The sequence below is a fragment of the Dromiciops gliroides genome, chromosome 1 (assembly GCF_019393635.1).
Source record: "Dromiciops gliroides isolate mDroGli1 chromosome 1, mDroGli1.pri, whole genome shotgun sequence".
Classification (NCBI taxonomy): Eukaryota; Metazoa; Chordata; class Mammalia; order Microbiotheria; family Microbiotheriidae; genus Dromiciops; species Dromiciops gliroides.
Window position 1 is genome coordinate 675,905,360 of NC_057861.1, and position 22,854 is coordinate 675,928,213.

General features: G+C 48.9%; 1 protein-coding gene across 2 annotated transcripts in view; it reads right to left on the reverse strand.

The window, feature by feature from the left end:
* The window catches only part of CACNA2D2 (calcium voltage-gated channel auxiliary subunit alpha2delta 2), a 452,102-nt gene that overhangs the window by 14,799 nt on the left and 414,449 nt on the right, over positions 1 to 22,854 (reverse strand). Inside the window, exons 9-24 of one of the 2 annotated variants that reach the window (XM_043967800.1) lie at positions 17,409 to 17,459; positions 17,014 to 17,113; positions 16,204 to 16,362; positions 15,045 to 15,152; positions 14,538 to 14,616; positions 13,917 to 13,966; positions 13,033 to 13,122; positions 12,702 to 12,773; positions 12,142 to 12,216; positions 11,966 to 12,040; positions 11,731 to 11,802; positions 11,161 to 11,232; positions 10,977 to 11,038; positions 8,981 to 9,057; positions 6,703 to 6,723; positions 2,817 to 2,877 (exon numbers count right to left, since the gene is read on the reverse strand). In XM_043967800.1, coding sequence (XP_043823735.1) covers positions 2,817 to 2,877; positions 6,703 to 6,723; positions 8,981 to 9,057; positions 10,977 to 11,038; positions 11,161 to 11,232; positions 11,731 to 11,802; positions 11,966 to 12,040; positions 12,142 to 12,216; positions 12,702 to 12,773; positions 13,033 to 13,122; positions 13,917 to 13,966; positions 14,538 to 14,616; positions 15,045 to 15,152; positions 16,204 to 16,362; positions 17,014 to 17,113; positions 17,409 to 17,459 — 1,224 coding nt within the window. The remainder of the gene's footprint in view (positions 1 to 2,816; positions 2,878 to 6,702; positions 6,724 to 8,980; positions 9,058 to 10,976; positions 11,039 to 11,160; positions 11,233 to 11,730; positions 11,803 to 11,965; positions 12,041 to 12,141; positions 12,217 to 12,701; positions 12,774 to 13,032; positions 13,123 to 13,916; positions 13,967 to 14,537; positions 14,617 to 15,044; positions 15,153 to 16,203; positions 16,363 to 17,013; positions 17,114 to 17,408; positions 17,460 to 22,854) is intronic. The other variant, XM_043967809.1, reaches the window with a different exon arrangement.

A 22,854-nucleotide genomic window follows, 5' to 3' on the forward strand; every position in this document is an offset into this window, starting at 1 on the left:
ATCATTATGTTTCCTCTTTGCCTTTGCTTCTTCCTCTAATTTCTTTTCTTCTGATGTTTAACGATTGTTGACTTGGACTGGCCAGGAATAGGGTTCAGTGTGTAGACACGGTCAGGCTTAGGGCTCAAGATCTATGGCTGAGGATAGGGCAAATTCATGGCTGGGATAAGGTTGATACTGGTCAGGGTTAAAATTCAGTTTGGGGTTGACTTTAATGCTCAAGGTGTGGCCAAGATGAGGGATCTACCTTTGACTAGGGTTAGTGGTCAGTCAGATATCAGCCTGTGACTGGGGCTTGAGCTCAGTGGATTAGAGTTCAGTTTGGGCCTGGAGTTAGGGCTAAGTGTGGGGCCAGAATTAGTGTTCAGCCTATAAACAGGTGAAGGGCTCTGACTTTGAAGGAGGGATTCATTCTTTGTATTCGTATGACCATTTCCTAGCACGGTACTTGACATATGGTAGGTAATTAATAAATGCTTGTTGATTTATTAATTGACTATGACTAGGACTGGTGAATTTCTCTCTGGCCAAAGCTAACAGGAGTTGAAACTACTAGTGCCACTGTCTCTTTGGACTCAGCTTCCTTGCATTTGGTGTTTCTGGCCTGGCCTTAAGAGTATCTGGATGAGGCTGGAGATATGAGTAGGCTGAGTGCTTTGGCATTTAGCCACTACCTTGTGTGGAGGTCGCTCAAGAGAGGTAGTCTCCATCTAGGAAACTATTGCTAGCCTACCACCTGCCCTAATTGCCCAAGGTATCTCAGTTTCCAAGATGCAGGATAGAGAGATCTTGTTCTATTTCCCCTAGTCTTAGACTCGGTCACCATCAGATGGGTGGGTGTACTGGAAACTGCCCTTCATTCTTTTCTGCATGTGTTAGAGAAGTGAGGGTTACGTCTAAGAGCACTGCAGAGACTCTGTAGGTCCTAGCGTGTCAGGGCAGGTGGGGTCCTGTCCAGGAAGGCATTGGGTAGAGTCATGGGAGAAGGGAATAGGGGGATAGCCCCTGAGTCACATTTCCCACAGGAACCAGGAAAGATGTTAGCAGCCATAGCCCACAAACCAAGGGAGACACCCAGGTTTTTCATGCCCCCACCTCTCTTCCACCCCCAACCTGCAGCCCCCTCCAGCCTCTCCCCATCCCCTGCTATCCCACCTCTCTTCTACCCGGCCAGCTTTTGGAGGCACTGACACACTCTGACCCAGGTAACATCCATGATATCCTATTGGAGTTTCCTTGTGCCCTTGCCTGGAACAGGAGAGACTCCATTGCTCCTGTATGTGTGTATGGAGATGACTTCCCCCACCCTGACCCAGAAACTCTGCACGTTGCAGGTCTTGGGCTAGGTCATGTCCTCATGAAAGCCCTCAGCATTACCTTTCACCTGGGCAGGTCCACAAAAGGGCTTTCAGTCTAAGGGACCCTTTTATCTAGGGCTGGAATGGATGTGTGTGTTCATATCATGGTCCTGATCCTCGTCCCAGTCTCCTGCATTGTCCCTTCCCACCAGATTGGGGGTGGGGCCAGTTGGCTCTACTTACCCAGAGCAGATGCTGCAAAGACCCAGTGGCCCCAGTCCCCTAAGCCACCCTCCCTTTGGCCCAGTATACACGGGGTGTTGCCTAAACTGAGCTGGGGATGGCATAGGGGTAGGTGCTCTTGGAGAGAGGGCAGGATGCTGCCCCTTTTGGTCCCATGGCTCAGCGAGAATAAGAATGCCCACTAGGTGTGGTCCCCAGCCCCAGGTGCAAGCAGGGCAGAGGGGGCACCACTAAGGGTGGTGTTCATCCCATCTCTTGGGAATTCATTGGTCACTTTGCCCCCCTCCACCAACAAAGACACTGACACAGGGAAGACAAGGTGGGGAGGGGTAGGAAGAGGAATCTCAGACCACAGAGCAGCAGATGCCCACAGGAGGGCTATGGGGGTAGGGAAACCTTGTGTCTTGGTCTGACACTGGAAGTACCAGGGAAGCCCAAGTGTAGGTTGAAATGACTTTGACCCCAGGGTCAAAAGGGCACCCAGAGTCCTGTGAAAGCTGGACTGGAGTAAGGGCTGAGGTTGGAGGAAACCCTGGGAGTAGAGCCGAGGGCATCTTGGGGTTACAGCTGGGAGAATTTCCAAGGTGGGAGTAAGAGGTGGAGTTGGTGGGGGTGGGGAGGGGCCACCTGAGGCTGGGAGGGATTCTGGGGATAGAGCTGAAGTAGAGACTGGAGGGGCATTCCTTGGGAATAGAGAATTGGGAAAGTCACTTGGGGATGAACCCAGGAGAGCCATGAGGTATAGAATTTGGGAGGCTACATGGAGGATGCACCTGGGGAGATCTGGGGTCAGAGCTGAATGGAGCCCTGGGGTGTCAATATAGTGGAGGAAGGGGACAGCTGGGGCAGCTCAGTTCTCAGCTGTTGGCCTTAGGGGCCTGGGGGCACCTTGGGCTGCTGCTTGGTGGGGCCGGACACCGTCCGGATACATGGCCCTAGTATGTACACCTGCCTCCATCGGCAGCCACACATATGGGGCTCATGTATGGGTATGGGCATGAAAGGGAGGCTTCAGGAAGGCAGTATCTCCATGGGATTCCCCAGGGAGAACCTGATAGGGGACAGGGACACACCAGCACACAACACAGACACAGAGAGATCAGAGGTGGCAGTGCGGGCAGAGGAGAGGCAGGATGACATATGGGGCATGGAAGGAGATAGGGGCTTCTCGAGATTGCTGTGGGGATGGAAGGAGGGAGGGAGAAAAGGACAAACAGACAGAAGGAAGGAGAGAAGGATGGACGGACACCTCGGCAAGCTCACACGCAAAGCTACCTGGGAGCAATGAAAACATGTCCTTCAGATTCAAAGCTGTTTGGGAGCAGGAACTCAAAATCTGCAACAGAAAGGGAGGGTTATCCGGCGGGGGGCTGGGGGAAGGTGGGAGGCCTGGGGGCTCAGAGCAGGGGCTCAGGCTCAGGCTCAGGCTCAGAAAGGAAGGGGAAGGATGGATAAGGGAGGTAGAGGGGAGTAGCAGGAGGGAAGGGAGAAATACCAGCAAAAAAAAGGAGAGTCCCCACACTGACACTTTCATTGTGGGGTAGTGGGAGAAGAGGAAGGGGTGGGGGCGGTCCCTTTGGAAACTGCAGCATCACAAGAGAAGGGAAGTTATAGCCAATATGTTGCCCAGGTCTGGGTGGACTGGTTTGTCCTCACGTGTGCAATGGAGTCCATTGGCTTGGCTGTATATGTCTCCATACCACTGTATATCACATATACACGGATACACACACACACACATACACACACATATATATACACACACAGCTATATATATGCATGGTCTGGGCGAATGTGCCAGTCTCTCTCATCGCATCCATAAAGGAAAAGAACCACATGCATTGTTCAGCTCGGAAGGAACTTTGCGGAAACTGATCGATTTGGAGATCCGCAGATTTTTACCTTTGGCTGTTCTTGGTTTTTTTCCTTCACATTTTTTTGTTCTATTTTCAGGCATCAACATGGCCAAACCGAGGGGATCTTTCATGGAGACAGACAGTCCAACCAGAGACGTGTCTGTGGCATGGTGGGACTGCAGTGCATTGTGGAATTCTAGGGGTATACTTGGGACCTAGAAATGTCTCTCTAGGCCAGGGCAGTAATGGAGAAGGAACCTGTTTATCCCTGTCTATAGAACCTGGAAGGGAACATGATGGGTAAGGGGAAGGTATAGTTTCAGTCTAGATATGGTCAGTCAGATTTGGAGCACAGATATTGGAGCCCTAATTCCAACTGCCTTGGACCTTGGTTTCCCTTAGTTTGGTGGGGATGGGGTAGGGTGGGATGGATTAGGTTGGGAAAGGTTGAGGGGAAAGATTTGAAATTGAGAAGACTGTTCAAAATGTAAGCAGTTGTACTCCAACATCTGCATTCTTCATCTAGAAGCATCTGAGAAGTAGAAAGGAAGGAAACATATTGGGTGCTTGTGACTCCCACTAGGGGATGGGATGGGAATGGTCTGGGGGGTGGGGTAGGAGAGTGCTGTTTGACCAGTCAGGTGTTATCTAGAAGTTAGGAGGTCTAGGGAGGCATGTTGGGGATGGGGCAAAGATCCAAAAAGCACATGACTTAGGTAGACAGATGGGGTCTTCCCTGAGGGGAGGTGACTCACGCAAGGACACATAGTAAGTGCCAGGACTGGAATCTAAATCCAGTCCTGTTGATTCTAACTCTAGTAGCCTGTCCACCTCTCCATGTGCCTTCCCCATTCACCTTTCCTTGGGAGTGGCTGTACTCCCTCCTGGGGTGTGAGAAGGGATCCATTCTACCTGCCCACACAAGTCTGAGTATGTTGACATCATCCCTGGAATCCAGGGGAACAGTCTTCTGCTCAGTCCATTGGGATTTCCCACTCATTCGTCCAACAAGTGAAGTCAGTCCCTTACTTTATTCCCAGGTAATGATTCCCCTTCCTTCCCCTCTCCTATCTTCTCCTCTTCTGAGAGTCAAAGGTTTACTTTTTCTGTGGAGAGGTCTTCCTCATGGCCCATCCCCATCCACTGCCCATGCTACCCACATCTTCCCACAATGCACTGCAAAACAGAAAGGGTCGGGGCTTTGGGAGGGCTGAGCTGTCACTGGTTGGACTGTTGCTTTCTGATAGGACTATAAGGTGGGGTCTGGATACAAGCCAATGAGAGGAGAAGGAAGAAGGATGGGGAGAGAGTGGGAGGTAGGAGGAAGGAGGAGGAGAGGGAGGAAGGAAGAACTAGGAGACAATCATTATTCCATTGGCATTGCATTGGCAAGGTCACTGGGTGAGGGAAAGAGGAGAGAGACAACTCAAGCTGGAGAGAACAGGGCATTCCCACTCAGCCCCCCAAATCTAGTCTGTAGTTCCCAGAGACCCTTCTTTGTCCACCTAAGAGAACTCTGAAAAGCCCTCCACAAGTCATCCTATATAGGCCCTTAGCTCCGGGTCAGCCTGACCCCTAACTCTCCAGGATAGGTCATTTTGGTCTCCTTTAAATTCTAGCTCTGGACATTTACCTCCTTTGCTGTTTGAGTCCTGGGTACAGGGTTTTCAGCAGCAGGGAAGGGATACCAGGAGTGGGCTTCCTTTGGTAGTCACAGGTGAACCCACTTTCTCTCACACTGTACTCTGTTCTATGCTGCATATGTTCCTGTGGGTGAGTTCGGTCTTCCCAGCCAGCCTAGACACTCCCCTAAGGGTGGTGTTTGTGACTTTTCCTTCTCTCTGTTCCCCACCATGTAATTGAACACATATTTGGGCACATGAAGAGATCAAGTAAGTTCTGGTGACCAAAAAGCAGGAGGGGGAATACTAGATGTATCTTCAGCACCATGGGCAGTGTCAGCAGAGAGGTGAACTGGGGCTTGGTTTGTGCATCTTGGAAATGAAGGGGTCCCAGCTAGGACTCCCTTTCTTTCTCCAACAAGAGATCAAGCATTTTGATTTTCATACAGAGGCTAGGATCTGGGTGCTAGCAGGGGAAGAAAATACAGATAGGCTTGGTACTGGGACTTGATTCCTCCACTCCCTCCATTCCTCCAGCTGTCCCTGTTTCTTAACAGTATTCTTATGGTGTATAGGGTTGGAGGAAAGAGATGTTTTCTTTCCAATCCCTTCTCTTTCTCTCTGCCTCTCTCCCTTTGTATTTCTTCCTTCCTTCCTTCCTTCCTTCCTTCCTTCCTTCCTTCCTTCCTTCCTTCCTTCCTTCCTTCCTTCCTTCCTTCCTTCCTTCCTTCCTTCCTTCCTTCCTTCCTTCCTTTCCTTCCTTCCTTCCTTCCTTCCTTCCTTCCTTCCTTCCTTCCTTCCTTCCTTCCTTCCTTCCTTCCTTCCTTCTTTCCTTCCTTTCTTTTTTTTTGCAGGGCAGTGAGGGTTAAGTGACTTGCCCAGAGTCACACAGCTAATAAGTGTCAAGTGTCTGAGGCCAGATTTGAACTCAGGTCCTCCTGAATCCAGGGCCGGTGCTCCCTTTGTATTTCTCTCACCCCCATCCCTATATCACTCTCATAAAACATGGAAAGATGTATCCAATGCCTGGGATCATTAAAAAGGAAAGGAGAAAGATCCCTACCCTCATCACTCTCTTCTGGAAGTAGTGATGTCCCTCTCCTCAGCCCGTCTGGGCTGGACTGTTCCCATCCATGGGACTTCTGAGTCCAACACACTTGTCTCCCTGGCCCCCAACCACATGGAAGCTTGGAGAATGGTGATATCAGCTTGGATCAGCCCAGATCAGCCCAGCCCAGCCTAGCCCTGTTCCCTATATGTTGAGTTGGCTTGGAGGGAGAAAGAAGAGGCAGGGAAACAAGGAGAAGGATTCAGGAGATGGGATAGGGAGTGGGATAGTGGGAATGGGGGCCTAACACAGAAAGAGTAGAGAAGAAGGAGGTGTGTGGGCTATCAACTCAGGAGAAGGACCCTGTTGAGAGGGCCAGGGGATATGGGCTCTGAAACAAGGCTCCTTTCAGAAAGGGTCCTGCCCAAGCTGGCTAGAGCTGGGAGGGGTCAGAGGGAGGAAGGGACAGGACTGGAGGTGGAAGGACTGGAGAGAGGTTAGTTTGGCCTCGGGCAGGGCTTGGTGATGGGGCAAGCAGGGGTGTGGGGCAGTAAGGGGAAGGCTGGGGTGGTTAGGGGAAAGGAAGGTTGGGAAGGGGGTGAAGGGTTGAGTGTGCTCGTTCTGAATATACTTGCCCTTCAGTTTGCTGATTGACACTGTGAGAATCCACCATAGAGAGAAAGCAAGGAAAACAAAAACAAACACAAACACAAACAAAAGAAAAAACAAAACAAAAAAGGGGGTTGGGTGGAAAGGGGAAGGGGCACAAACAATATTTTATTCAATGGCCATTTGAATGAAAATATTGTGTATCATAATCATACTCAAAGGAAACCTCGCAAAAAACGACATGAGAGAGAAAGAGAGAAAAAACTCAAAGGAGGAAAGTCCCCAAGCTCCCCCAGGAGGCAGGCCCCACCAATGGGGGTTGGGGGTGGGTGTACCAGAGGCCCAGAGCCCCAGCCACCCCCTCCCAGTCACCCCAGGGGCAGCAGCACACGAGGCAGTGGGCAGGGGCGCAGCACAGGCTCAGGAGGGAAAGCTTGTCACCCCCACGTGAGAAGAAGGGAGGCAGGCATTGGATCCGTGGGGTGGAACATGCCTAGGAAGCCAACAACAGGCACAGGGGAGGGGGAGGAAAGAGATGGAGAGAAAGTGAGTTAGGGGAGTGGGGAAAGGGAGAGAAGAGGGAGAGAGAGGGTTGGATGGGCCAGAGAGCATGGGTTTGAGAGATAGGGAGAGAATGAAAGTGAGGGACAGGAGGAAAGGAAGGATAAGGAAGAGGACAAATTTGGGTGTGGGAAGAATAAATGGAATGAATACTAGAGAGAGGAAGAGACAGGGAAAAGGGGGGACAGAAGGAAAGAAAACTGGGGAGAGGTAGAATGAGAGGGAGAGAAAAGGAGGAGATGGTAAAGAAGGGGAGTCAGGCAGGGAAAATGAGGGAGAAAGAGGGACAGCGTCAAGAAAAGGGAGAGGAGAAGGTAAGAGGAGGGAAAACGTCTAGGAGGAGGCATTAGTGGAAGGAGAAAACATGGGAGGAATAGGAGAGAGGTAGATGGGGAAGAGGGAAGGGGGAGAAAGTGAAGTTGGGAGGAGAAAGCAAGAGACAATGAGGAAGAGAAGGGGTAGTGAGAGGGGGAAAGACAATGAAAGACAGGGGCGGGGGAGTGAGGGGAAGTGGGAGAAAACCAAGAGAGGGAGAAATAGTAAGACAGTGAGGGAGAGAAAGGGAGATTAAAAGAGGAAGGGAGAGGGGGCAGCAAAGGAGTGATAGTGAAGAAAGGGAGAGAGAGGAAGGACATGAGAGAAAGGGGAAGAGCATGGGAGAAGACAGGATAAAATGGGGAGCAGAGAAAGAAGATGAGCAAGAGGAAGGGAAGGAACAGAAAATTGATGGTGGACGTAAAAATGAGGGAAAAGGGGAGGACTGCCGAAGAGAGGAAAGGAAGAAAAAAGAAGAAAGAGGAAGAAAGAAGGGATGGAAAAGACCCAGAAGGGATCAGGAGAAACAATAGCTATAATGGCTAACATTTACATAGTACTTAAGACGTCCTTCCTGGACACTGTGCCAAGTGCTTCACAAATATGATCTTATTTGATTTGATCCTTACAACAATCCTAGGAGGTAGGTGCTATTTTTTTTTGTTGTTTTTTTTTTGTTTTTTTTTTTGGTGGGGCAATGAGGGTTAAGTGACTTGCCCGAGGTCACACAGTTAGTGAGTGGGTAGGTGCTATTATTACCCCCATTTTACAGATGAGGAAACTGAGGCAAATAGAGGTTAAATGACTTGTCCATGGTCCCACAGTTAGTAAGTGTCTGAGACTGGATTTGAACTCAGGTTTTACTGACTCCAGGCTCAGTCCTCCATCCAACTGAATGACCCTAGAAAAGGGGGCAAATAGAAACGAGCTTCCCTCCCCCCTGGGTCTCTGGGTGAAAAGTTAAGAGACAGAGAAAGTTCCGAAAACAGAGTGCATAGAGGGCGTGTGTGTCAGGGGTGTGTGTCAGGCCAACACGGAAGTACAGGGAATGATCAGAACCAAACCAGAAACCAAACAAAGAATGAGCTGAAACCAAAATCAGAGAAGAGAAGAATCATGCAACTTTGGGCCGACTTTCCAATGAGCTGGCTGCTCCCAGCCCCCGGCCCTGCCAGGTGCCCTGGAGAGAAGGGCAGGCAGCGAGCCTCCCTCCCCTGGGCTCCCCTCCCTCCCCTCCCTGGAATCCCCACTCCACTCTTCAAACTCTCTTTTGGCCTGCTGCGGGCTGGGATGCCCCTGGTTTCTCTTTGGGCTGAGCAGTGTGAGTCTATGGTGCCTTCTGCTCAGATCAGGCTGGGGCTGAGGGGCCAGGGGCAGTGGGGGCAAGGAGTGGGAGGGGCAGCAGGCACAGGTGGAAGGGCTACTTACACTTGACCTGCAGGATCTGGTCACTGAGGTTGGCTTGTAGGTAGAACGTGCTATAAGGGGGCAAGACCAGCCCAAGGCTGGGGGAGACAGAGAAAAGGGGGGGAGAGTCACTCATAGGAAGAAGTCCTAAGAGATCCCATGCTATCCCGTTGGCCCCTATTTGAGCACTGCCTTTCGCGGTGTGTGTGTGTGTGTGTGTGTGAGGGGGAGCGTTCTGGGCTTGACCAGGATGTCTAACTTCGTCTATAGCTTCTCACCCTACTCTAAAATAGCTCTGGGGATCTGGTCCTTCTTGCGGAGGCTAGGACAGACATCAGGAGAGTGGCCCGCCTGGGGAATAGGTCAGCGGCATCCCTAGAGATACCTGGGAACTGGCCCAGGCTCATCCCCACTCCTAACTCAGCCCCGGATTCTGGGGCTCTCCTTTCCCATCAGTGGCCTCGTTTTGGAACTCTCTCAACGACCTTCTGTAATGAGTCGTGGTTGGCCCCCTGGGGCTCCTGGTCCCCCTTCCCGTCCCCTCCTAGCCTGCTCCGACTTTGAGAAGACGCTTCAAGCCATCGCCTGGCGCTTTCTCCATCTGTGTAGCGTCAAATTCGCGGGAGAAGCAGAACGAATACTTGATCGCAGGTGCGATGGTGGGGGTGGGAGACAGAATATAGCCCGACAGTTTCTGAGCTTACACAGAAACCTGCCATTTGGGGTGTGAGAGCCGTGTGACCCACAACGCAGTGTGATACTCCAAGTGCGGTGGGTGTGGCCGGGGGGGCTGCTGCTCAGGACTTGGTAGTGCGGACAGATCGCCCGCGCCGGGTTGGCTGAGTGGAATTGATATGGGAGGCGGGGGATAGGGATAGATACAGCCCGTGTGTTAGGTTATCGATTGCTGGGATGGGACAATAACAAATACTTTAAGGCTTGCACATCGCTTTCTTTTGCCACAACGTGGTAGGCAATCCAAGAATTAATTGTCTTAATTTAATTTAATTTTTTTAGTGAGGCAATTGGGGTTAAGTGACTTGCCTAGGGTCACACAGCTAGTAAGTGTTAAGTGTCTGAGGCCGGATTTGAACTCAGGTACTCCTGACTCCAGGGCTGATGCTCTATCCACTGTGCCATCTAGCTGCCCCATCCTAATTTTATAAAGAGAAGTTAAGTGATTTGCCCACAATCCCTAAGTTCAGTGCTCCTTCCCTCTCATTGCCTCTCATTGATAACATGGTGGATGAGTGGTATTGGGTGGAGTGATTTGGGATGTTATGACTTGGTATTTAGATGGAAAGATGCAGCTTGGTATGTGGGGTGGGATGATGCAGCCTGATATCATGGGTGTGACACACAGCCAGTCCATCCTTGGGATGTGATGATGTAGTTTTCTATATGGGGTGTGTCACACACCCAAGATAATACAGTTTGATATCTGAGGTGTGATCACACAGCAGACATTAAGAATGGGATAATGTGGCCTGAAATGGGGATATGGAAATAGTCCAAAATCTGGTCGACAGCCTAGTATGAAGGGTGTGAGGAGGGTGGTTTGAGGTATGGGATATGAGAATATAGCCTAATATTTAGGGTGTAAAAGCAAAGTCAGTGGGACTTGTCACCCAGCACAGCTCATGGTAGGCCAGTTTGGCCCATTCCCACTGATCTCAAGGACTGGATGTACGGGAGAGGCTGGAGGCTTTTCTCAGGATCACTCTAGGCTCTGTGCCTTTGTGTGTGTGTGTGTGTGTGTGAGACTTAATGGCCTTTGGTGAGACAGGTCCTCAGGGGGAATAGGATCTGAGTGAAAGCTGTGGACAGTGGGACGGTAAGGGGAGATGGGATTTGTCAAGACCAGATGGAAGGGCCACCAACCAAAGGAGACTGACGAGGCTGGAGGAGAAACCCAGCTCCTCTCCTAGGATCCTGGGCTCTAGGGCTAAAGCGTATCTCTTCACACCTACCCCTTCCCCATCTGTCCCCTGAATCTCACCTTTGGGGCTCCCCTCACCTGTAGTTGGTACTTTTGATTGGGACCCAGGTATAGTTTCGAATTACTTCATCAATGTACCTCTGTAAGGGAAGAGCATGAGGTCAAGGGCCCAGGCTGGCAGGTAGGCAATGGAAGCCTCTTCCCCCCATATTCCATTTCCTCCCCCCCCAATTATCCCTTCTCTCCCCCTGCCAAATTTCACCTCATCCAGGGATTTGATGAGAGTCTTGATTTGTTTGTGCCCCCTTTTCCCATCAATCATGCTCTTTCGGATCTAAGGGGGTGGTAAAGAATAGAGTGTGAGAACAAAGCAAGGGGTATGGGTGATTGGGTTGCTAAGGAGCAAGGTTTGCTGAAGAGAGTAGACTGGGGGGCAGGCAGATTGTTCGTTGTGCAGGGGATTGGGTGGGACAGAGGATTGGGAGGAGTGGGAAGAGGGCCAGAGAAATGAAGGGACAGGAGAAGAGTGAAATGCTACATAGGTAGACTAGGCAGATGGGGAATGGGAAGCTTTATTTGCTTGGAGGTGAAGGGGCAGAGAATTGGGATGCCACTGAACAGGTGATTATTGGAGAAGAGATTGAGGATAAAGAAGAAAGGGACAGCTAGAGCTTTGGGGGATATGAATTGGGGAGAAGGGAAGGTGGGGACAGAGGAAAGGGGAAAAGGGAAGTGAGAGGAGTATTAAGAAAAGAAGAGACTGGGAGGTGGGGGATGAGGACCAGTGGGAACTGGTAGGTGCTCTGGGGCAGACTGATGGTCCTTCTCTCACCTCCTCCTTGTTTTCATCTTCTAGTTCAGCATCTAGGAAATCTAAGGTCACCGGCTCCCGGAAATTGGTGATCTGAGGGAGAAAGTCACCACCCAGTAAGAATATAGTGACTCTCCAATTGCCCCTAAGCATGCCTCCACCCCTGGATAGCCAAAGAGCCCTTTCTTTGCCAGGATCTAGGTGTCACACTTTCCTTAATGTAGGGCTGGAAAGGGGGTAAAAGGTTCTTTCTCACCTGAGGCTTCAGGTTGGGGTGGAGGAGGACATAGCCATTGAGGTCAATGGAGAAAACGTAACCATTTGCACCAAGCTGGAAATGGAAATTGGAGAGTCACATTTTGTCCCCTGGCTCAAGTTAGAAGGAAGTAGAGAGCATGGCCTCCAGCCCAACTGGAGGTCCGACCCACTCACTGTGTAATTCGGCGTCAGCTTCTTGATATCATTCAGAGCCACATCGATGCCCATCACACCCAGGATTAGCTGGTTCTGTGGGCACAGATTTGCCAGGATGAGAGGCCGTGGGTAAGATTAGGGAGCTGGATAGGGAGCTCAAGCTGTGGGCATTCGCTCCACCTCTGTCTACTCCTTGATGCTTGGGAATGAGGACACTTGGGCCTCATATCTGGCTTTGTGGAATACACCCACACCTGCACCGGTAATCATTGTAACTTACCTCTCTTCCCCATCCCAAGTCCCAGACAATCGTACACACAGGCACAGATCAGAATACACTCTCCACTTAGATGTGGACTCACGGGCCCCCTCCAACAGTCCTGGACCTCTTCACTCTCCAGGTACAGACACTCCCCGTCTCAGTTAGACAGACATATCCCCTCTACCCACAGCCCCCCCCTCCCCACACCTAGGCATGCACTCCCTCCAAACACATAGTGCATATAAACTCCTTCCCCTCACACACTTACACAAGCTCACACACACACACACACACACACATGTATCCACACACTTGCCTTCCTCTCCCCACTGCCATCCTGGGTCAGGTTGAATACAGGGAGGGTTCCAGTCACTACTAGCCCCAGGCCCTGTGAAATGGGACAGGATAATATGGCATCTTGTGATCCAGCATCCTCAATGCCCACTCCCTAGTGGGGAGCAGGTCTTGCTCTGCCTACTGTCCTCCTCCCTCTCTGTTCAGGGCAGGGGAAGATTGCTGGAGCAATTGCTGAGCCCCATCACTCCTCCCTGACAACCCTCAGGGTCTCTGCTTGCCATCAAGGGCCATGTCTCTGAGGGGCTGGCCCGGTCCTAAGGGGTGATAGCTATGGTGTGAGGAAAGCTTACCAGGGCATCCTCATACACGTTGGTCCATTGCACCTGCTTGGCCTCATTGCCTGCGAGGACCATTGGTCTGCCCAGAACATCCAGGTACTCCTGTGAGGGAGGGGCAACATGAAGGTGGAAGGAATCATGGGATTTAGTCCTGGGGAGGACTCTAGAGGTCATCTAGTCCACACCTTCATTCTACACATGAAGAAACTCAGGCTCAGAGGGTCAAGTGGCTTGCCCGAGGTCATGAAGCACAAAGCAGCAGAATTGGTATTCAGATCAACTCAAAAGCCAGTTCTCTTTCCGCTACACGTGCTTGGGCTCTCTGCCCTGATGACAGGACCTTCCTCACCCCACAGAGGAGCTGTGACTGATTATCCAGGCTCTTGTCCCTCTGTTTCCCTCTGAACGGCCAGGGGTCCCCAGCTATGGAGCCAGGTGCTTGCTCCTTGGGTGGAACGACCCAATCCAATGGAAAAGGCTGGCCAAGTCTGGCTAGGCACTTTCTCATATTGGCCAGCAGAGGGCACTCCCACTCCATGGAAATGGTTGAGTTAAATCACCTGAGCCTGATAGAGACCTAATTCCTGAGGAGAGATGATTGACCTAGGACCAACTTCAGAGAGCCCAAGGACTCTGAAGTAGGGGTCCTCTTAAGAACTGGGTTCTAGGAAAGGAGGGAACCTGGGCACCCAGATCCTGTTGGGAGGGCTGCTGGCCTTTGGTCTTTAGGACTGGGTTCTGGGATAGGTCTCTTTCCAGGTCTTCACTTCTCTTGGAGTTGTTTGGTTCTGCTACAGAGAGAGGGTGTGTGTGTGTGTGTGTGTGTGTGTGTGTGTGTGTGTGTATGTCTTAGGGATGAGGTTGAGGCCTTGAGTCTGCAGTCCCTATGAGCTTACCTGTGTGTTGATTCGGATAGCCCCAATGGAGGGGATCTCAAAATAGTAACCTGTGGGGGAGAAGGGAAGTACACTTTGGGTTGGGGTGAGGAAGAGTATTTTTCCTGATTTTTGTCGAGGGTCATTCGAAGGGCAGGAGGGTAGCTGGGTGGGGGCAAAAGATATGTGCTAAAGGTACTATCTATTGAGTAGGAGCAAGGGGTAGTTTGAGTGGAAGCTGGGCACGCCCCAAGGATAGACCCCTCCCTGCTCCTACTCCTGATAGCCCAAGGCGGGAACACCTCTAAGCTCTAGCTACAGATGACACAGGTGGGTCATACAGATAGGCAAATGGACACATGGACAGATAGAGATACAGAATGCCTCCCCACACTTATATGGATCCTCTCTTCCCTCTCACTTTTGGAGGGGGGGGGGGACAGAGACAAGGGACAGTTGTGGGCTCATTAGAACATCTGAAAAGCCCTAAAATAATATAGTGCAACCCTCTCACTTTATGAATGGACAAAGACTTGCCCAGAGTCATAGAGTAAGGAGCAGAGTTCAAGTGCTGACTCCAAATCCAGTGTTTTTCCCAACTTCTGTATTGTGGGTCAGATCAGGGCAGGACATGGAGCATACCTTTATTGGCACAGGCCATCCATTGCAGGGGAGTGACATCATAGTTGTGTTGTCCTACAGAAAAGGTGAATACCCGAACCTGGGGAGAAAGGGGTGAGGCTGAGAGGAGTCTGACTCACTCATAGCTTGGTCAGGGTTGAAACTACTCCCATGTGGTGCAGGGAAGGCTGGTGGGAATGCTTTCACCCTCTACATACATAGACATATGTATATGTATGTATATGAGTATATATGTATGTATACATATTCCTACACCTACCCAAAGCTGTAGGACAAAGAGGAAGCCAGTTCTGGGACTAGAGTCAGAGGAGCTTGGAGGCAGGTCATTCAAGTGCTCTGAATTCCATGGGCACTGGGTAAATGTTAGCTGAATGGAATTGACTTTGGAAATGTTGTTATTTGGACTTCTCTGCTATGCCCCCTAAACCCCCATTCCTCACCCTTAAGAGAGTGAGTGGGTGTGGTCCCCAGCCTCCCTGAGAGGGAGGGGCCTTCTGTGTGCCTCACCGTCCTGTTGGGCCAGTTGTACTTCTCAAACACATCCTGCACTCGGTCCTCCCCTCCATCGGTGAACATCATGATCATTTTGTTGCAGTTAGCTCGGGTGATGTTGGACTGGGTCAGCCAGGGGGAAGGAGAGGAGGTCAGTTGGGGGAGGCTCCCTCAGAGCTGCCCTTGCCTCCCCTTCAGTCCTCTTTGCTTCCTATCTTAGATATAACCCACGGGATGCTCTGGCAATGGATTCTTCAGTACGAGAATCTTCCCTTTTCCCTAGAAGAATGACTTCGGAGATGGAGACACCCAAAGGCTAACCTGTCCCAACAGGCTACACTGGGAGAGAGGTGCAGAGAGCATCAGTTCTTTTACCACCTTTGAACTATAGGTTATTGCCACCTTGATTCTCCCATCCAAAGGAGACTGCTTTCACTGAAATCACTCACAAGCGTCCTCCTCCAATGATCCACCACCTAATTTCTTGAAGTGCCCCTTGCCTGTTTTTCTTCCTCTTAACTTTGCCAGGATTGGCAATGAGATTTTCCTCCATTGCTTGGTCTACAACTCTAGTTCTCAGACTCCAGCATTTCCCTATCCCTGTCAATCTTCCCATCCTAAATTAACTCCTCGGAGGATGGAGAGGGAACTGGTACCATGGCCTGAACTCCTCACCTCCCAGATCCCTGAGGGAAGTGCCTAACCAGCTCTTCACTGGGAGGAGAGAGCTGGTTTCTGCCAGGTGGTGCTGATGAGAGAGGGGCTGTGGGCATGGTAATGTTCATCCATGTCCTCCCTCCACTCTTAGCTACAACCACTGATGCTCATCCTTATAACAGGCCCATCCATTTTGATTTCCCTGGTGTCAGCAGCCTGGCCCTAGAAGCAATGTTCCACACTCTTCTCTCACAGTAGCAGGGGCGTGAGCTTTAGGAATGGCCCCCTCACAGACAGAGAAAAGGGCTCTGGGGAAGGGATGTCAATGACATCTTCCTTACTGCCTTCTTAGACTCTGCAGGCCCAGCTCTCTCCCCCTCTTCCCTCCCCGTCCCCATCCCTCAACTCTCATCCCCAGGCAGTCAGCACAGCAGGTGTGGATGTGCCCCAGTGAGACACGGAGGCTAGGATGGAGATGTCAGAATCTTCTCTTCCCCTTGAGTTAATCAGGACTCACATTCTGGAGCTGGTCAAAGGCATATTCAAAGCCAGCCTTGTAACCTGTGGTCCCTTTTGCCACCATGTTCTGCACAGCTTCCTTGAAAACCTTTTTGTTCCGAACATTGGCCTGAACCAGGTGGTTGAAGCAGGACACAGGCTGGGCCTTCTCATTGAACTGGGGGAGCAGTAAGAGGGAAATGGGGTTATTTGGAGGGCACTGGGGAGGGAGAGCCCTATGGAAGGGGCAGAGTTAGGAGAGGCCTGTGGGAATGTTCAGGATTAATGAGAAGAGGTTGGGAAGGGTTAGCAAGAGAGGGTCAAGAGGAGAGTTGGGTTGTTTACCCATGAGAACATCTGAGTGGGAGTGGGGTTAGTAGGAAGGGAGGTTGGTGAGAGAAGTCTAAATGTGTCCCTCCTTTCCTTTATCTGCCCCTAAAACCTTGCCCTTCCCAAGCATGTGTATTCGCTTATCCCAAGTCTCTTCTCTCCCTCCCTGGCTGCTATAACTGGTACCAGAGAGGACACCCCCCACAAATCCCAAACAAACCAACCCCCAAAACAAAAAACCCAAAGGACATCTTCACTACCTGCATTCTCAGGGTAGGAACGAGTCCCTGAGGCTCTGGGAATCCCCTGGTCAAAGGCGTTCTGGGTGATGTGTAGGTATCATGAAGGAACCAGTGGTTGCCTGGTTTTAAGGGCTGTGACTGGTCCCTTCTCTATGGCAGCCCTGACACTTGGCTACTCTGACCCTGCCAAGGGGGCCTGCCTTTGGAGGATTCTCTACTCCATAGTGGGTACCCATTCCCAGGCTCAGGGCACTGACCGAGGCCACATTGACGTAGTCATCATCGGATAGGGTGTCCAGCATCTCGCAAACGGAGGTCTTCATCAGTCTCAGTGTCAGGCCACTCACACTGCCACTTCTGGGGGGCAGGACAGGGTAGATGGGACTCAGGGCACTCCCCCTCTCTCCCATTTTAGGGTTGGGCATCAGCTCCCTGGTGGGCATTTGGGGATGGGAATTTTCGACCAGGATGTGGGGATCTTAGGACTTAGGGAGGATCCCTGAACTGGCATAGATGGAATTGACCATTAGCTCAGAGGACCATTAGTCCAGAGGTTGACAGGGTTCTAATGCCAGAGGGGCCCATGAATTCTGGCACTGCCCCAGAGGCTGGAGGTACCCTGGGAAGGGCCATCCCCTCACTGCTCACTCACACATCAACGATGATGACCATGTCCTTGGGAGAGGAAGCTCCTTGGATGTACCTGCCCAGAAGAGAGGCTGAGTGTCAGGGCACAGAGTCAGGGGATGTTTAAGTAGGGATGGAAGATGGCTTATGGGCAAATTTGGGAAAGGACGATAGAAAGGAGATTCCAAAGGCTTTAGCCATCCCCTTTGCTTAGCTCTGCCTTACTTCAGGCTGTAGTCTGGATTTAGGGCACCTACCTGGATTGAATGGTATTTTGCAGGTAAGCAGAAGGGGGAGCCTTCCTCTGCCTCTGAAACCTTAGATTTATGCTTGTTAACCCACAAAACTTCTCCATTCTCTCTAAAACAAGCTCATTATCTTTCCCAGTAAGCCTATTCTTTCTTCTGACTTTGCCCCCTCCATCAGCGGTGCCATCATTCCCAAAGTCTCCCAAATTCAAAACCTTTGGGTTATCTTTGACTTTTTCCTCTCTCTCCCCCTCTTGTAGACCATTAGCTGCCAGTGCCTCCTAATTCTACTTCCACAATGTTATGTATTGGTTTCTCTCCTCTCTATTCCTATTGCCACCATGATGGTTGAGGGTCTCATTACCTGGACTATTGTAGTAGCCCCCTATAAAGTTTGCCTGGCTCTCCTCTCTCATCCATCCTTCAAATCTCTTCCAGAATAACCTTTCTTACATAAAGATATAATAGTCAAATCTATGTGTAAAAAAAGATCTCTGGTCTTTTCAGCTGTATCTCACATCACACCTTTTAACATACTAGACAGGAGGGGTTCCTAACCTGGGGTCCATGAACTTTTTAGGATCAGATTATTTAATTTCCAATTGCTTTTTAATCTTTCTTTCACATAGCCACTATTGAATGTAATTTTTATTACATTATGATCTGAAAAGGATGTGTTTACTATTTCTGCTTTTCTGCATCTGGTTGTAAGGTTTTTATGCCCTAGCACTTAGTCGATTTTCATGTAGGTCCAATATACTGAAGGTATATTCATTTCTATTTCCATTCAATTTTCTCCAGATATCTATCATATCTAACTTTTCAAGAATTTTATTCATTTCCTTAACTTCTTGTTTATTTATTTTTTTGGTTAGATTTATTCAGTTCTGAGAGGGGAAGGTTAAGGTCCCCCACTAGGATAGTTTTACTATCTATTTCCTCCTGTAACTCATTCAACTTCTTCAAAAATTTAGATGCTATACCATTTGGTGCATATATGGGTCCATGATCTTTTAGAAAATATTTTGATAACTGTATTACATGTCCATGTAATTGGTTTCTTTTGTAATTTTATGTATTTCAGTTTATGCACTTAAAACATTATTTTGAGAAGGGGCCCATAGGCTTCACTAGGCTGCCTGAGGGGTAAGAACCTTGGCTCTCTGCTCAGGCTAAACTGGTCAGCCTTCTTCAAGCCTTCCTGGCACTGCAGTGTCCTCCTTCTCCCTCTTTGCCTGGGATTCTACCTTTGCCTCCTCCCACCTTCTGTTGAATTTCTAACTCCCCTATAAAGAGCAACTCAAATACTATCTCCTCCAGGAAGCCTTTCTTGATTCCCAATGGCAGTAATGACCACAAATATCATGGAACATTTGATTTGTACTTTTCTGCTGTCCTTATCATATAACATGGTGTATTATATAGTTCCGTCTTATCATTTCTTAAGACTCAGAGCTTCATGGGGCGGAGACATCTTTTTCAAACCTTAGATCTCACCCAGCTTTCAGTGTAAAACTTTATATACAGTGGGTGCTTAATAAATGTTTATTGAATTGAACTGAATTGAAGATGCAGTCATTGTGGGGCAGTATATTCTGAAAAGGGGGTAGGGAGAGATAAACAGAGACAAATCTAAAGGAATCAGAGGGTTGTGTTCCTGTTCTTGGTGTGTGTGTGTGTGTGTGTGTGTGTGTGTGTGTGTGTGTATGTAAGAGAGAGAGAGAAGAAGGAGGAGGAGGAAGAGGAGAAGGGAGAAATAGAGGCACATACAGAGAGACAGAGACAGAGAGAACAAAACAGATTAGAGCTCTAGGGGCTACTTCTGGCAGCGTAGATTTCATGAGTCTCAGGATGCCAGGACCTAAGAATTAAGTTTAAGAATTCAGGCCCTGGATGTTGATCCAGTATGCTCTTTACTGGACCCCCAATTATAATAACAGTTTAACATTTTTATTAATGACTTGGATGAAGGCATAGGTGGAATAATTATGAAATCTGCAGGTGACAAAAAGGTAGGAGAGAGAAATGACTGATGGATGACAGGGTATAGATCCAGAAAGATCTCATCAAGCTAGAACAGTGGGATAAATTAAATATGATACAATTTAATTGAGATAAATGTAAAGTTCTACACAGGTTCAAAAAATCAAGCAAATACAGGGTGGGGGAGATGTGGCTGGGCAACTTGTTATTCTTTTAAAAAAAATTTTTTTTTGGAGACAATTGGGGTTATGACTTGCCCGGGGTCACACAGCTAGTAAGTGTCAAGTATCTGAGGCTGGATTTGAACTCAGGTATTCCTGACTCCAGGGCTGGTGCTCTGGCCACTGCGCCACCTAGCTGCCCCACAACTTGTTATTCTTGTAAAAAAAGGACTTAGGGTTTGAACTATTAGTGTGAGAGTGATGAGATCTTCCACTTCAGTAAGAGGCACACAGTGTGCTGAACTATCAAGAAGCTACTTCTGTCATTTTCTGTCCTGCTCAGACCACATCTGGTACCGGGGAGCACGTTTCAGGAAGCACACATATGAGCTGGAGTAGATCCAGAGGAGAATGATGAAAATGGTGAGAAGACTGGAGAATGTGCAGGATATGAGGAATGAAGGAGATTCATAGAAGGCACTGGGAATACACATTTAGCCTCAATGTACATCAGGAGGCATTTTGTCAGGTCTTTGAAGTGCTTTTATATGGAGGAGAAGGGACTTGTTGCTTGGCCTCGACATTAATATTAATTCACAGCATAGATAAGGAAACTGAAGCTTAAAGAGGGTGATTTGTCCAAGGTCACATGACTCCTAAATAGCAGAATTGGGATTTGAACTCAAGACCTCTGACTCCAAATATGGTATTCTATCCACCACACTGCAGCTACTTGCCCAAGGCTATGTCCTGATAACTCTTTCCCCAATCTGCCTTGTGGAAGGTCCCCAGTATCTTGAAACCCTGCTGTTTGTGTCCCTTAATGCTCCAGTGACATTGGATTCCATCCCCATTCTCCTCTAGCCAATCCCTTTCCCCTTGGGAGAAATGAGCTCAATAACCCTCTCAAATTTCACTAAGAGATACAAACCCTGGTCATTCCACTCCTCTAATACCTTGAGGGGAAGAACTATTTTTCCTTTTATATCTCCCTCGTGCCTAGCAAATAGCTAACATTAATATAGCGTTTTAAAGTTTTCAAAGCATTTTGCATATATCATCTCATTCGGTCCTCATAACAACTCTGGGAGGTAGGTGTTATTATAGCCCCCACTTAAAAGATGTGGACATCGAGGCCCAGAGGAGTTAAGGGATTTGCCCAGGGTCACACAGCTAGTGAATGTCTGAGGCAGAATCCAACCTGAAGGTTTTCCCTACTCCAAGCCTGGCCTTCTAACTGACTTATGGTAGGAATTTGATAAGTGCATGCATAGGGGCAGGAGGGTGGAGCTGAGTCTAGTCCCCAACACTCCACTCTAAATTTGGTTGAAGGCTATTTGAATGGTTCCCTGGAGTTGTAAGGCTTCCTGGGAGTGGATGGGGAAGAGATAACCTTCCTCCCGTAGGCGAGACCATTTAAGGGCCCAGGGGATGTTTATCCCCTCCAAAGGGTGGGGCGCTGAGAAACTGAGTTTGTTTTCCTGGGATTGAGTCACTCACATTCAGTGTTATTCAAATGAAAGGATAAATACCCACTTGTAAGGGCACTGGGATTTCTTTCTTTTTTTTGGTCTGTTTGTTTTGGGGTTTTTTGTGAGGCAATTGGGGTTAAGTGACTTGCCCAGGGTCACACAGCTTGTAAGTGTTAAGTGTCTGAGGCCAGGTTTGAACTCAGGTCCTCCTGGCTCCAGGGCCACTGCTCCATCCACTGTGCCACCTAGCTGCCCCCGGGCACTGGGATTTCAAAGATGAGAAAGTGAGAGTCCTGTCTTCAGGAAACTTGCATTCATTTAACTGCGATGATCTAGGACTGTATTTGTCGGAAGCTCCAGCCGTGCACTCTCTCTCCATTGATACCTGTATGATCTTGGGCAAATCGCAACCTCTCTGGGACTCAGTTTCCTCATCTGTAAAATGAGGAGGTTGGACTAGGTGATCTTTAAGGTCCATCTTAGTTTGGCATGACCTTTATTCTAAGACAGAATGGCTTTTCTCTTATTGGCTACTGTCAACATTTTTATAAATTGGGTTTTGTTGTACATCTGGACTGCAGGCATTGGGGGTGGGTATCCTGAGAATCTGGGGGTGTGGGGGAGAGCTCAGCCTGAACCCCACAGTTGTTGCAACAGCACAAGGATCACAAATTTAGAGCTGGGAAAGGTACTTCAGAGATAATCTAAGCCAACCTCTTCATTTTACAGATGGAGAAACTGAGTCTTAGAGAAGCAACATGACCTGCCCAAGGTCAGACAGGTAAAGAGTTGGGGTTCAAAATCAAGCTCTCTAACTCCAAATTCAGTATGCCTGCCACTAACCTCTGCATATTCTTTTCCCCCAGTGAAACCACTAGTCGGTCTATATCCATGAGAGAAAGATCAAAAGATGAGGAAAAGGACCCACATGTACAAAAATATTTAAAACAAGTTTTGTTGGTTTTTTTTTTTTGGTGGCAAAGAACTGGATACTAAGGAGGTGCCAGTTAATTTGGGAATGGTTGAATTAATTTATGGCACATGAATGTAGTGAATACTCTAAATGCTGAAAGAATTTGTTTTAGGTTGATTATGCATATTTGTTACAAAGGTTTTGTTTATGTGTCCCTCCCCTCCCCCGTGAGTGGGAGATAGCAGGAAGAGAAAATTCTGTAGATTTTTGTTAATTAGATAAATAAAATAAAAAAACTAAAAAGTTACTATACATATCCTTTGACCCAGTAATACCACTAGTAGGCCCAGATTCCTGAAGAGATCAGTGAAAGAGGAAAAGGACAAAAATATTTATAGCTGCTCTTTTTGTGGTAGCAAAGAAAAGGAAACCGATGAGGTACACATTAAATGGGGAATAGCTGAACAAATTGTGGTATACAAATGTAATGGAAAACTATTGTGCTGTAGTAAATGATCTAAGGATCAGTTTCAGAGAAACCTGGGGAGTCTTGTTTGTATGAACCGATGCAGATCGAAGTGAGCAGAAACAGGAACAAATTGATACAATAATAACAACATCATTGTGACAATAACTTTGACTTAAGAACTTAAGTCAAAGAACTCTTATCAAAGCAGAGACCTGTCATGATTCC